General features: G+C 35.6%; 1 protein-coding gene across 1 annotated transcript; it reads right to left on the minus strand.

Annotated features, from left to right (window-relative positions):
* Positions 1 to 386: 386 nt before the first annotated feature.
* Positions 387 to 13,984, minus strand: LOC144656202 (epithelial sodium channel subunit alpha-like). Its single transcript, XM_078516478.1, has 14 exons — positions 13,897 to 13,984; positions 13,548 to 13,629; positions 8,884 to 9,210; positions 8,109 to 8,226; positions 7,619 to 7,928; positions 7,165 to 7,298; positions 6,428 to 6,591; positions 5,647 to 5,760; positions 4,881 to 4,995; positions 4,482 to 4,560; positions 3,663 to 3,720; positions 2,444 to 2,505; positions 1,635 to 1,710; positions 387 to 1,017 (listed from the first exon to the last, which is right to left on the minus strand). Exons 3-14 carry the CDS (start codon positions 9,124 to 9,126, stop codon positions 838 to 840), a joined length of 1,653 nt encoding a protein of 550 aa, XP_078372604.1. The 5' UTR covers positions 9,127 to 9,210; positions 13,548 to 13,629; positions 13,897 to 13,984; the 3' UTR covers positions 387 to 837.
* Between the last annotated feature and the right edge of the window lie 198 nt (positions 13,985 to 14,182).

The following is a 14,182-nucleotide window of genomic DNA, read 5'->3' on the forward strand; positions in this document are numbered from 1 at the left end:
TGTACATGGAATTTAAAATTATATCATCGATACAATCTACTGTGGGACTTAACGGAAAAATCGAATTTCAGAGAGAAAAATTAGGGGGAAATTTAACATACTCTGATTTATCTCTCTATAAATAGCAATTCCGGCCTCCGGTCCCATTTTGAAGGGGACATTTTTACATTCTCTGATTTATCTTTCTATAAATACCACTTCCGGCTTCATTTTGGATGCCGCTTCCGTCGACAAAACGACTCACCTGCTGAAGATTGTAAACCAGGCATCTCCTTCAACCCCCCGTAATTTTGCTTGTGAAAACAAGGTCGATACATTTTTAGTTTACAGTGCTGGTTATTGTGTACATGGTTATGATATTAATTGTAAAGGAAACGATTAAGGAATAAAGCATTCCAAAATCACCGTTGCAATGGTTTTGCTATAATAATTACAAAAGTGTTTATTCCAACAGTGCCCCTCAGTACCCCGGTATATGTGCTACCTTTCTTATATTGTGCTTAGCAATGTGACTCTTGATTCGAGTACTTTGTATTTGTAAGTGTTTTAGAGCAGTTTTCAATTGAGTGTCGTAAAACCAAAACCAAAGTAATTACTCTGGCCAATCATAAAGGCCACAGACAATCCAGTGAACCAATTAAAACTCGAAGCAAATACATGTAGCAGGCAAAAAGCGCGGGAAAACGTGCGCGAGCTAGTCACGATTGGTTTTGGTTTTACTCCTGATTACTACAAAAACACGGTCCAGCCTTATTATTAGGGTCTGGACTCGCTACTTTCGGGCTTTGCTATTAACAGAAACTTTACGGTAGTTATTTGCCAAAAAGGTGCAAACTGCTACTCGGCAAACTTTTCAACAGCAATAGTGGATGACTTTTCGTTAATTCCTCTCTTCAGTCTCCTTCCCAGAGCGAGACATGTAAGTAACAGTAACTCAAAAATCTCTGCAACTGTCAAAACAGACACTCCTATCCAGAGACCCAATGATCCTCCGAGATCAGACATAAAGTTTGGTAGCTATAAATAAAAAATCAGAAATAAGAAAGGCAATAAATTTGGTATATGTCACATTGTCTTGTAGATGTCTGAGAGCTTAAATGTTTGTCTTTGAGACAACTACAAAAAAAAAACCGACGAAGGAGTTTACCCCGAAATTAAACGCCTAACTGTTTCAATAATATTTCTAAGCACTCCTAGCATACGTTTCCCATTTTTGCCAAGGGAGGAGAGGTATCTCGTCCTGTTTTTGATGTTATTTAGGGGTTATGTACGGCATCTTTTTTATTTTTCAAAAACACCTACTTTTGGAATATAGTTTTAAAGTGTTTAGAAGGTAACTTTCAATTTATTTTCGGAGGTCAAATATTTCACCCATGAGCGTTTTTGTTTGATTTGTTTAAAAACGTCTTCCAGTAGATCATAAAAGAACTGTCAACAACAAACCAACCCTACCAATATAACAGGTTGATCCTAAGAAAACATGGCCTTTATCTACATTGGGATTTTTTAATAAACTAACTTTACTAAGGGATTTGTGCCAAAACAGTTTTGACCAACGCCACTTTATCAGATGAAACAAATTTTAAAAGCATCGTTTTTCTACTACGGACTCGGGAATAAATTGTACGACTTGCCTCATACGACAGTTCCTCTGAAATGACCTCATAATTTAGCTCTTCAAAAAATATGTCCACCTTGAGAACGTTGGCTCTAGAACACAACGGAGGCTACCTTGTTAGTTTTATTGGGATCGACTCATGGAAACCACGTACTAATTAATGAACTTGAGATATCTCTTCTGATTTGTTATTACGGTTATCCCCTCCTCACGGATTTGACACCACCATAATAAAACCGTACCAAACAACAACGCAAATATACGCAAGTTGAAAACTTGCGTTCACTTTCGTGCACTTGCGTTAACTCGCGTCACGTGATCAACTTAAACCAATCAGAATCGAAGAAAAATTTAGTGGTGAACTATACAACTTGATAGAAACACTGAACATGTTTCCTATTTCATAATTCCTATGTAAATTTTGTCCTGCATATTTCATGTTAAGTTTTCCATATTTATTCGCGTCAGTATATCGTTGACTATCGTTAATTGCGTGTGTTTTGGGGTTCTCTGAACCTCGTTCTTCCAGCATTTGGTAAGCTGTCATGTTCATTGTTTATTCTTGTATTTCGTTTATTTCTTCCGTTTTTTTCGGTTGGTTGTTGTGTTGTAATTCATTTTTTATCTTATCCTAGGAATTTACTTGTTTCGGATTAAAGTTTTATTCACTCGCAGGACAAGTTAAATGAGTTTGTGTAATGGAGCCGCCCTCTGCCTCTTCATTCTGTATCTCTATGATAAGGACACTCATCTCTACTCGATCAGTATTTGCGCATGATAGCCAGAATTACACTGTCTTTCTGTTATCATTTTTTTAAACATTACCTGAAGTTATCACTCCAATCTACTTCTTTGGTCCGTTTTACAAGTTCAATTTTGTAATAATCCTGGTAGACATAAGGAAAAGGATATAGGAGAATAAAATAGTTATTGATTATTAAACGTAAAGTGAAAAAGCGAAACATCTTAATTTATGAACAAATAGACCATATTCGTATTCTCGGAATTGGACTGGACTAGCTTGCAATGGAGGCCAATGCGGGAAATCTTTTCAAATGAAAATGACATGGCGCTCTTTGTAATGATATTCACGTACATTAGCCTCCTTTGCAAGCTAGTTCCAGTCCAATAGCGAGAATACGAATATAGTCTATTTAATTGTCATAACAAAACACTTGTTCTAAATGACAGTTCAACTCCATTGATTCTTAGTTGATCATTCGATTCGTTCCAACCAATCAGATTATAATGTTGATTTTTCTCAGGCCATTCAGGTGCCGTCCCAGCGAGTAACACCGGGTCGACCATCAAACCGCCCAAAACAAAAGCAAAGTAGAACGATTTTTGTATAAACTTAAAATGGTGTTTTTATCGGAGTTCATCTTCTGTGTGACAGGCAAATAGTTGAAATTAAAAGTTTCCTTTCCTGTTGAACTGTTTTGAATTCGTTTGCCTTCCAATATGATAGAAAATAAATAGTTCGATATGCCAATTAAACTGTTGAAATATTCGCGACATCAAAATAAAATTTGTTTTGCGTGCTTAACCAAGCAAATTTTCTCTATTCCTTCGGTTGTGGTATGCCTTCTGGTTGCGTGTGATAATTTCATGGTCAAATGAAAATCATTCTAACCAGACTGAACAAAACCAAACAAAAATATCAATCGTTGATAAAGGCACTAAAAAAAAGTCAGAAGTAAGTTAAAGCAACGATAGATTTAATAAGTTAAAACCAGATGTAGAATTTAAAACAACACAAAAAGGGAGAAAGTTATTGCGAAACTAAAAAGGGTTTGAGAAGCAGAAATTCTAGTTTTTAGATTAAGTGGTTAGAATATGATTATGATTTTTACATTCTACACATTTCTTTTATTCAGATCTTTCTAAATAAACATAAATTTCATATTAATATTTTTTGTTTTTGCAACGGCCAAAAAAGTAGCCTACGTGGTTTCAGAAATCCCGCGTAAACATTTATGCCTTCTTTATTGTAATGATTATATTCCAACACTGACTGTGAAAGTTAGCTTTGAATCATACTGACCTCGTAAGTCTTGGTCGGCCAAAGGGAATAAGACGTGGTAAGCTTAAAGGTGCTTTCCCTGCAAGAAATTTCAAAAGCTCTCTTGTCAGCATCTATTATATCCCTTATCGCGATTTTATTTGTCGCGGGATGGTTTCCATGCAGTTATAAGTGTTGGTCGAGAGACTTTCCTTCAAGTTGTTTGCCTTTTTTCTCGTGCTGTCTTAACATTAAGTGAGTCTTACTGATCGAAGAAATATTGCATGATAAATTTTGCATTTACTGAAAAACTCGGAAAAAAATTCCCAGTTCCAGACCCTCCGTGAACTAGTCGGATGCTCTACCACTGAGCTACTGGAGACTCCTTGCTGAGCAAGGGTGAAATGTGAGTCTTAACTAGAACCGCATCGCGCAGTCACATAGTCAAATCAGGACAGGCACATATAACTCATAACTGCATCGCGCAGTCACATTAAGGCATACCTGAGATGCAACCATCCAATCATCAAGTGAGTCTTTTTGAAAAAATATTGCATGATAAATTTTGCATTTACTGAAAAACTTGGAAAAAAATTCCGAGTTCCAGATGGGATTTGAACCCACGAGTCTCCGTGATCTAGTCGGATGCTCTACCACTGAGCTACTGGACTGCACGATGCTGTTCGAGTCAAATAGTCAAATATCTAATTTGACTATGTGACTTAATCAATGTACTTTGTTTGACAGATGTTTTTACTACATTAAAATAAACTAGGCTGGACTAGACAAGTATAGACTAGACTACACCAGACCAGACTAGACTAGACTACACTATATATAGGCTAGACTATATAAATATACCTGCAGGGTGGTGGACATGAATTGGAACAGCTCAATTTTCCTTTCGTGAACTTATCCTTTACTTTCTTGAGGCATTTTTCTGCAAGAGAAAGTTTGAATAATGCTCAAATGGTCAATAAGTGCTGTAAATGGCAATGGGAGTTGCTTCTTAATGTGGCTATTCCATTCTTCTTTGTCCACGTTGCCGTGAATCGTAGGCTTCTGTTTCGAAAATTCCCCCAAAACTTTAACATGCTGGTGAAAAAGATTGCACAATCATAACTCTTAGATTAATATGGAAACACTTTCCGATCTCGGAACCGATCGCATTGCTGGATGTGTAAGTATACCCCACTCGCGTTCAGCTCCGATAAAAAAGAGCAAGTACATCTAATGCGAAAGTCGTTTAAAAATGCTTACCGATTGTTTTATTAACAATGTCACAGAGTGGGGTATCCGCAGGCCTTGGAAATTTATATTCCATGCATCCACACATTTTGTGTTGACTTGAAGCCCAACAAGATTTCTTGCATGCCTGCAAGGGAAAGTGAAAGATCAAAACTAACTTCCTTTGAAGAAGGTCTTCGCTTTGCTAAAGCTATCAGTGAAAGCTTTAACTGATAGCCGATTTACTTCTGGGCAAACTTCATTTGTTATTAAAAGTTAGATAACACGAAACATTTCCTAAAGTTGCCAGGTGAAGACCGTAAAAGCAATAGTTTATTACATGTACACAACAGTTGCTTCGTTAAATTAGTTCAATTAAAAAATGTATGTTAAGAAAACTGAATACTACAACCTCACTAAGTACTTCCCTTGAAATAAATTTTTAATAATGTTGTCATTTTCTAATTACAACTGAATAAAGAACGCTTCTCTCCTCTGCGTTTAGACTTTGACAACTTGTAATAGCTAAAGAAAATATAATTTTGATACTATGGAACTTTTTTACACAAACAGAAAACCCAACGAAATAATCTTCTTAAGGTTTAATTTGCAGTAGATTATTTTGTTAGAGTTCGCTGCAAAAATTGTTTAAAACCGTAAGGTTTTTTCAAGTGGACTTGAAATGTAACTAAGGTAAAGACAAATTTGCTCCAAGTTATAATAAAAAATGCCAATTAGAAATAAATGTGACCAGCACCTCCATCTTAAGAACTGTAAGATTTACAACCAATACACTTACAGTAGTTGAATAGTTAACTTTCATCGTCTGCCGATTGTATATGTTGGCCCCATCAGATGTAGAATGATTCACGCACGTATTTCTTGAAAACGGATCTCTTCGATTGATAACAACCTTGTAAAATAAAACGTCACAAATATTATAAATTAGATTTTGTTTATTTTGTTTTCTGCTTAAGTTTCCATGATGATCTTTTATATGTAAAAACTTCTGATAGAAAATTCAATGCGGGATATTTTGCCGTAATTAAGTGAGGTTTGAAGACTTCTAATGCCGTTTTCTTGCAATATATTTTGGGCCGATAGAGGCGTCTTTAAAGATTTATAACGCAAAGGAAATGCATCCAATTGACAAATTTGGAGAGGGAAAAATATTAACACGTATCCGGAAAAGCATGTCGACGAATTGCAAATTCCAGAGCAAAAGAAGATATTGTTTTGCAACAATTAGAGGTTAACTTGAACCTGTTGAACAATTTTCAAGTGACTTATATGTATGTCTATTACCTGTATGAGATGGGTTGGCGTATTTATTCATATAGCTTAGGAGTGTATGACAGCCTATCTAAATTATATTAAAACAATGTTAATTTCAATACATTTAGAATAATTAATAAGAATTAATGAAAAGATAATTCTGCTGTAGTTATTGCTTAAGGAATGGAAGATTTTCCTTAGAGCCCAGAAAATGTTCATTCTCGTTTTTCAGCCTTGTATCTTTAAGGCCGTACCCCTGAAACCTCTAACCCCTTTGGAAACTCCTAAATTTAATATATCTCAACCTTTCTCATTCCAATAGACGTTTCATATCCTGGTGCAAGGCTCAGTCCCTTGTCGAGAGGAAATGGCATTTGTCCTTGGTCCGAGATGTCAATTCTTACTCCTGCACTTTGTGTCAAAGCTTCAATGTATTGATTTTGCTCGATGTTTAGTTCAAGACTCAATCCTGAAAAGGACGAGGAAGAAAACAAACAATGTCATACCTTGGAAGTAGATATGAGGTACCTGCTAATATTTGAACTGACTTATTGAGCATGACGTTTTCCCCGTATGCTTAGAAAACTATAGTATGTTGTCTCTTTTAATTTTAATAGCTGGGTTGCGGAAGACTGAGAAAAATATTAGCCAATCACGTTTTGCTTTCGGTAAAAGTGGTGGGATAACAGCCTAAAATTCAAAAGATACAGGAGAGGTAAGAAATTAAAGCACAAGAAGAAAAAATATCAAGCTCTCAACAGTACCATTCCAAGCAAAAAGAATCTCAAGTGTAATTAGCCACAGTTGTTTAATAATGCCATACTGACGAGGATTGAGAAGGTCAAACAGCTGTCCTTGACACGGAGAGCTGTCAGTATGGTATTTTGAACAATACACAAAAGCTGGTTTAGAAACAGCATTGAAATCAATCCACAAAAATTAAACCCTGAATGCTATATAAACTGAAATTTTTAATCCAGTTTATTTACGCCCATATTCTTTGAGCGTCCAAATTTTTATTTCAAAATGATCGATGACTCACCATATGATGGACCCGGCTCATTTGATTTCAATATCTTGGCATTCTTTCCGTTTTCTGTAGCTCCCCCATTGAAAACGTAGCAGTTCCCGTATGCAAAATGCCAGAAACGGCTCCAGAAAGTACTGGAATAATTCCTGGATGAAAAATTTAAGATAGCAATTATTGTCGATTAAACAATATAATGCGGTGGAACACGTACCTGAACGGACCACACAAACATTCTCACATTAGCCTGGTGGCTGTATTTTTGTATTTAGATGTACTAATGAAGTGGTAATGAAATGACTGATTGTGTCTTTTACATTGCTGTAATAAAATATTTTTTTAAAAAAAATCGTTATTGGTGTCAAATACATTTACTGTAACCGGGATTTTTTTTGATCCACCAAAAGACAGTTATGAAGCCAGTTATGAATTAGTTTTTACAATTGATTGTAAAAATAACTTTACTTACGCGCAATACGCTCCACGAAAGGTGCAATAAACAACAAAGTCTTCAAACTGATGGCCTATTTGTGTCAGCAAGCTAGCATTTTGCTGCGCAATTATTGCCCTCACATATTCTCTGTCTATAAACTCTCCTTCCGTGTTTTCATCTGGCACCATTCCGTCATCGTCTCCTTCTCCTCCATGTTCGCCTTCTTCTCCACCTACGCCTTGTTCTCCATTTTGTTCTCCTTCATATTCTCCTCCTTGTTCATCTTCTTCAGTTAACTGTTCCAGAGGATCCGTACTTGGGCGAGGCCCTTCACGACCAGATGATGCTGCAAATTAAGTTGTTTTGTTAAACATAACAAATGTATTAGCATAATTGCAGTTCCAAAAAAGATCCGATCCACAAAGTGGGATTCGACATACTGAGACAACGTTTTGCAAATATAACATTTTACACATGTATTGGTATTTGTACTGGTGTCGATTTTGTAAGGGATCTCTAAACTTACAGTTCATTGTAAATCTTTCCTCAATCTCGCGTCTCAGTGATTCTGAAAAGAATCTTTCCACTTCATCGGCTCTCAAAGCATTCATGCCACAAATTGTTATTGCAGGGAAAAGTAAGCTCTGAAGGTAAAATGTGGCAAATTAGCAATTGTTTAGTTGCGTATGTTTTTTAGTGTCATTTTCCATTAGTTCAATGGCGCTTAATAGAGATGATTTAAAAAACAATACCTACTATTGAAGATGAAGTATTCAACATGACACGAGCATGGGACAAAGAAAAATTCTGAGTCCCCAACGGGAATCGAACCCATGGCATCCCAGATACCGGTTGATACAACATTTAAAACGTGTAAGGCTACGTCTTTTGTTCTTTTGCCTAATTGTTGAGGCATTTGCTAATTGCTGACTGGTAAAAAGCTTTAAGATGTAATTAAAAACGAACCTCTTTAATACTGACATCAAATGGACAGAGAAGAGTGTCCGTTTTGTGTATAGGTGTCCGAATTACTATCGAAGACAAATGGCTTCCAAACGATCAATTACAGGAAAGAGAAAGGATGATCGATTTTTTTAACATTCTTAGTTCTTGCTTGGAAGCCAATATTCATGTTGAAATAATGCTAATGAATTGGTGCTTACCGTAAAACTCCTTTTGGTCAAAATTTTAAGAAAACAATAACGAAATATGAAATAAATGCATTTAAAATATGTCCCATGTTTGCAGAGTAAAATCCCCTAAAGAAAAAGGGTGAAACGGAAATTTCATTCGCTCATTACCGTGTCATGCTCTATTGCTACATGAGTAGAGAGCGGTCGATTCTGGTAAAGCCTGTACAGAGTGTGCACCTGCCACGTTAAAACTGCCAGCGTAGCCATTATTGAAATAATCCAGAAGATTTTCCTGGTCCACTGGCGAGATGCTACAATTCTTCCCGCTCCATGCATTGTAGTGTACCCCAAAAAATCGCGAAGCAAAAAGGATACAGAGTGGCGGTCTTCTTGCTCTTCAACGTTTGCCATTTTCCCTTGTCCTTTTGAAGTTAACAGACGTCGATCTCTACGAAGCGAAAGTTCTTAAGGCCTTTTGGATTTGTGGATTTGACACTGAAATAAATGGAAACCACTTCAAAAAATACAATTTTACAACCCCTGATTGGTTGTCTTGAGCTGTAAGCTTTATTAATTGCACAGCCACCATAATAAACCCAACTAATGACATTATAAGATACCGTGCTGATCTTTTTTGCTAATCTTATTAAAAATTCTATGGTATTTACATTCACAGTTCCGGAGCGCGTGGGCATTAAATTTACAAATAATTGTTATTTCAATAACTGGAGGATAGTCATTTAGAGATCGTAATCTTTGTTTGAATATTGGTGACTGTTGTATTTAAATTAAATTAATTGGCTGGAGGAACAAAATAATGCATGGGACCATCTTCCTCGGCCACAAAAATATTTTTAAAAACCTGTCGGCATTGCAGAAAGCTTGCTGTTGCAGACGACTTTTCGCGAGTACTGAATATGTTTTCTATATGCAGTCATTTTTCTAGCTAGAGAGGTCATAATGTGAATAAGATATCGCCTGCAATCGTTATTGGTTGTACTTTATTTTGTTGTTTTGACAAATAATCAGTGATGTTTTTTTCATAAAACCGTTCACCAACCAAAATATGTTTTTTTTTGCATATTTTGATTCGAACTCATTTTAAAATTAGTGAAGTTTAGAGAAGTCTTTGTACCACACACGTGCATGATATAAACATTTTGGCACTTAATACTCGGATACATGAACTTTAATTTACCTTTTTATGTTATATGATACCGCGGTACTTGTCTTGCATTTGCCAATAACTTTTTAGCTGATCTTGTTAGAATTTAGGTGAGTATTTGATCGTATTTAACTTTTACGGTTCCAGAGAGCGCGGATAAATTATTTTTATTCCAATACCTAAGTGGCAGTCATTTAACGATCATAATCTTTGTAAGAATATTGATGAATGTTGTATTTAAATTAAATTAGTTGGCTCGGGGAAGAGAATAATACTTTTCCTCGGCCAGAAAAAAATAGTTATAAAACCCTACAGAAAGCTTGATGTTGCTGACGATAAAATCCTTTCTTCAGAACTGAATATTTTTTTCTAAATGCAATTATTATTCTTGCTAGGGAGGCCATTAAGTGAATAAGATATTGCGTGCACTCATTATTGGTTGTATTTTATATTGTCGTTTGGACAAATAATCAGTAATGTGCACGTACCTTCGATTGTTTTTTTTTTTTAATAAAACCGTTCGGCAACTAAAATTTACAGTCAAAACACCCCCAAGCGTTCCTGTCAAGGGTGGATTAATGATTCCATTATTGCAAATTTGATTTTATTCTTTGCTTCAATATTCCATTCTTGAATCGAATATTTTTAATGTTCAAACGGCGACTCAATTCAAAACTCGAATGTCGTTTGGATTGTTGTCTGGCTTCACGCGACGAGTTTCCTTAATGGTCACGGGTCGCGGGTCGCGGGTCGCGGGTTTTAAATAAGTCGCGGGTTTTGAAAAAGTCGCGGGTTTTGAAAAAAGTCGCGTGTTTTTAAAAAGTTGCGAGTTTTCGATAGAAACCATTTATTTATCAGTAAAATTCATTCAAACAAATTTAAACTCGTTTTCTTGGGAACTACGTTACAAAGTAGCCAATTACTTTGCGGGTTAAACAATCAAATTACGAACTTCGAAACAAACTCCCCAACTTTGGTCCGGCTTGACTTCCCAAGTTTGCAAGTTGAGGAGGAACAAGACATGTTGCTCGAAAGTCATGTTCATGTCGGAAATTCAGGTGAAGAAAACATGGCAGCAGCGATAATGTTCTAGCGATTCCAGTGGCTAGAGTTACAAAATATTTGTTTGAACTTGAAGAGCCTGACGTCGTTTCGCATGAGCGATCTGCCGATAAATAAATTTTACGTCGGCTGAAATTTGGTCAAATTTAAATTTTTATATACAGCAAATACATCTTTAAAATTTTTGTGAGGCTTTAACTTCAATGTTAAGTCTTTTGCGTTTGAAAACCGAAGAAACTGGACGGCTTTACCGATCTTCACGTAAAATTAATTTTATACAAATGCGAAAGAGTCAGACAAATTTGAATTAAAAGTCGCGACACGTTTACGGCTCAATTCTATTTTTATGGTACTTGTTTTCTTCCGATGGTTTAGCGAAGCAAAACCATTTCTGTCAACATAACTACAGAAGGGTTTTTAAAATCTGTGCCAGTTAAAAATATTTTAAAGAGTTTTTGCCACAGAATACTAGTAAAATATATTTATCATCCGTACGCGTTCAATCATGAATACTTTGGTTCAACTTCATGATCGCTCGCGCGCAACGTTGTTTTCAAACTTAAAAGCTTGATTGCAAATCATGCAATGTTTGATACCCAATTTGAACATGTTTTTTTTTTCAGGACGTGATGCAACGGACGGTATATATAATCCTTATCCTTATACTCACTGTAGGTCAGAACGTTGATACCGACGCCGTGCTTGTTCAAACAACTAATTTGAAACTCGAGCAGCTAGAATAGCTGAAATACTTCTGCCACCACTTTGTAACGTGTCTCGTTCTCCTCAACTTGCAAACTTGGGAAGTTCAGAAGTTCAGTCGGCAAAGTTTGGGAAGTTTGTTCCGAAGTTCACAATTTGATTGTCTAAATCGCAACGTTACTTCGTAACGTAGTTCCTAAGAAAACGCGATCATTTTAAAACCGGCGTCTTTGCAACCGGTTTAAATTTGTTTGAATGAATTCTACTGAGAAATAAATGCATTCTATTGAAAACTCGCAACTTTTTAAAAACACGCGACTTTTTCAAAACCCGCGACTTATTTAAAACCCGCGACACGCGACTTGAAACCCGCGACCCGCGACCCGCGACCATTAGGGAAACTCCTTCACGAGACAGGCACGTGGGAATTCGGCTTGAACTTGCATAAACTAGTCAACCGTCAAGTGTCACACATGGTATTTTCTTATCATTTTCTTCTTCACGTTCTTTTATTTCAACCATATGATAATACCAAAAGAGAGGAGAGACATTTTGGTGCACTGAAAGGCACAAAAATACTACTGGCAGAAGAAAAAGTGGGAAAAATGTCGTTGATCCATTTTATGCAAATTGGGGAACATTTTCAAATTCTCACGTAAATGAAATCAACATTCGAGTTTTGAATCGAATCGCCAATTGAACATTGAAATATTCAATTAAAGAATGGAATATGGAAGCAAAGAATGAAATCAAATTTGCAATAATGTTATCATTAATCCACCCTTGACAGGAACGCTTGAGGTGTTTTGACTGTAACTTAAGGTGTTGGTAGGTCTAATACAAACTATGGTTTTTTTTGGGCTTTTTTTAAAATCAAATTCACTTTAGAAATTAATGTAACTGAAGTCTTTAGAAACCTATATACCACACGTATGCACGTATTTAACATATGCATATAGGTAACTCTCAAAATGTTATGAAGGTTGCTATGGAAAAATTGAGATTATATAGCCACATTCAGTCTTACCGATAGCCTAGACGCTGCTAATCAAAATTAGAAACATAGCGGGGGCTCGTGAAAACCTTGCTCACTGTGTGAAATAACGTTACAAAACAATTCTTTGGAATTATAAAAGAAAGAGAAAATAACCTTTGAATTTCTAAGACGACCTCTTGTGACCCATACCCTCTATGTGGTATTATTGTTTTGTAAATAAGAAATGTATTTACTCTAAGGTTAAAAATAGGGTAAATGACAATAAAATCAAAATCTCACGTCGTCATCGCTAGGAGAATTATTTAGACCTTCTGTTGACGGCTAAACATTTTTCAGTCACACCTCCATTAATTATACAAAGGCAACCTTTCAGACTTTTAACAGTTCTTGCAGTGGTTCTTGATATCATTTCAGTTATTTATTTGATGTATTGATTTAAGAAATACATATTTATATAAAAAAATCTTTTCTTTTGTCAAAACTAAAATCCGAAGTCGAATTTCTTTGCCGTTGTATTATATTAATTTATAAGTTTGGTGACATTATTTCTAAAAAATCTATTAAGGTTCAGTTAAGCAGACTTTTTGTAAAAGTTACGGATTTCATGATTTTGGTTTGAGTTTGTAGAACAGTAGTCAGCAAAGACCAGAAGTGAGGGTCACTAAAGGTGGCGAGGATAAAATGGCTAACATTATAGGCAAGTTTTATGTTTTTTTTTTTTTTCAGGTTCATTGCCACGAATGCCACCGAGAATTTACTTTCTCATAGGTATCAAAGATTGAAGTGAATACCTTGAGAAACCTTTTGACATATACCACATTAAGATTATGATTAAAACCGAAAGTACTCGTTTCTATTCTGTTCGATTAACAGGAAACAGAGTTTTTCTTCGATTTGGGCACTTACCAAATTGGATCTTTTGATATATTTCCATTAAAAAAAAACTCTCGTTGATATTGATGTAGGTGATGAAAAAATACACCGGCACCTGAAATAATAGAAAAAAATATATGACTACAATTTAGATTTCGAACATTTCCGCTTGCTGAAGCATGTAACAAAGTAAAAGACAAAAAACTACAGTTAAATACTTGAATAATGTTGGAATAACGCACTTTTTTTATCATTGAATGCGATTTACGAAGAAAGCGACACTATATTAGTGAAACCAAATTAAAATAAATCTGAGTTGCCGTGTGTTAGAACACGAGAATTTGAATTTCAGCTCCTAACCAGCGAGATATTTCAAACAAACCTTTACACGGAATGCTGACGATCTTTTAAACAAAGTACACTTTCAACGCAAGATCCTGAAGGGACTGTTGATTAGCCTTGAACACTCAAGCACATTTGAAAATATTTTATTAGTTTAAGCCTTTTAAACTTTTTCATAATTCATGCTTTGATCAGTACATTCATATGTTAAAACTTGCTTTGTTATTCAAACAAAAACCGTTAAAAACTGAACTAAAATAGTTTGATTAGCTTTGCATCTTTGATGCCTTTCCGATTGTGAAACAAACTTCAACAAACGCAACTGT

The sequence above is a fragment of the Oculina patagonica genome, chromosome 1, assembly GCF_052425735.1.
Source record: "Oculina patagonica isolate OP01 chromosome 1, crgOcupat, whole genome shotgun sequence".
In the NCBI taxonomy this organism is placed as follows: Eukaryota; Metazoa; Cnidaria; class Anthozoa; order Scleractinia; family Oculinidae; genus Oculina; species Oculina patagonica.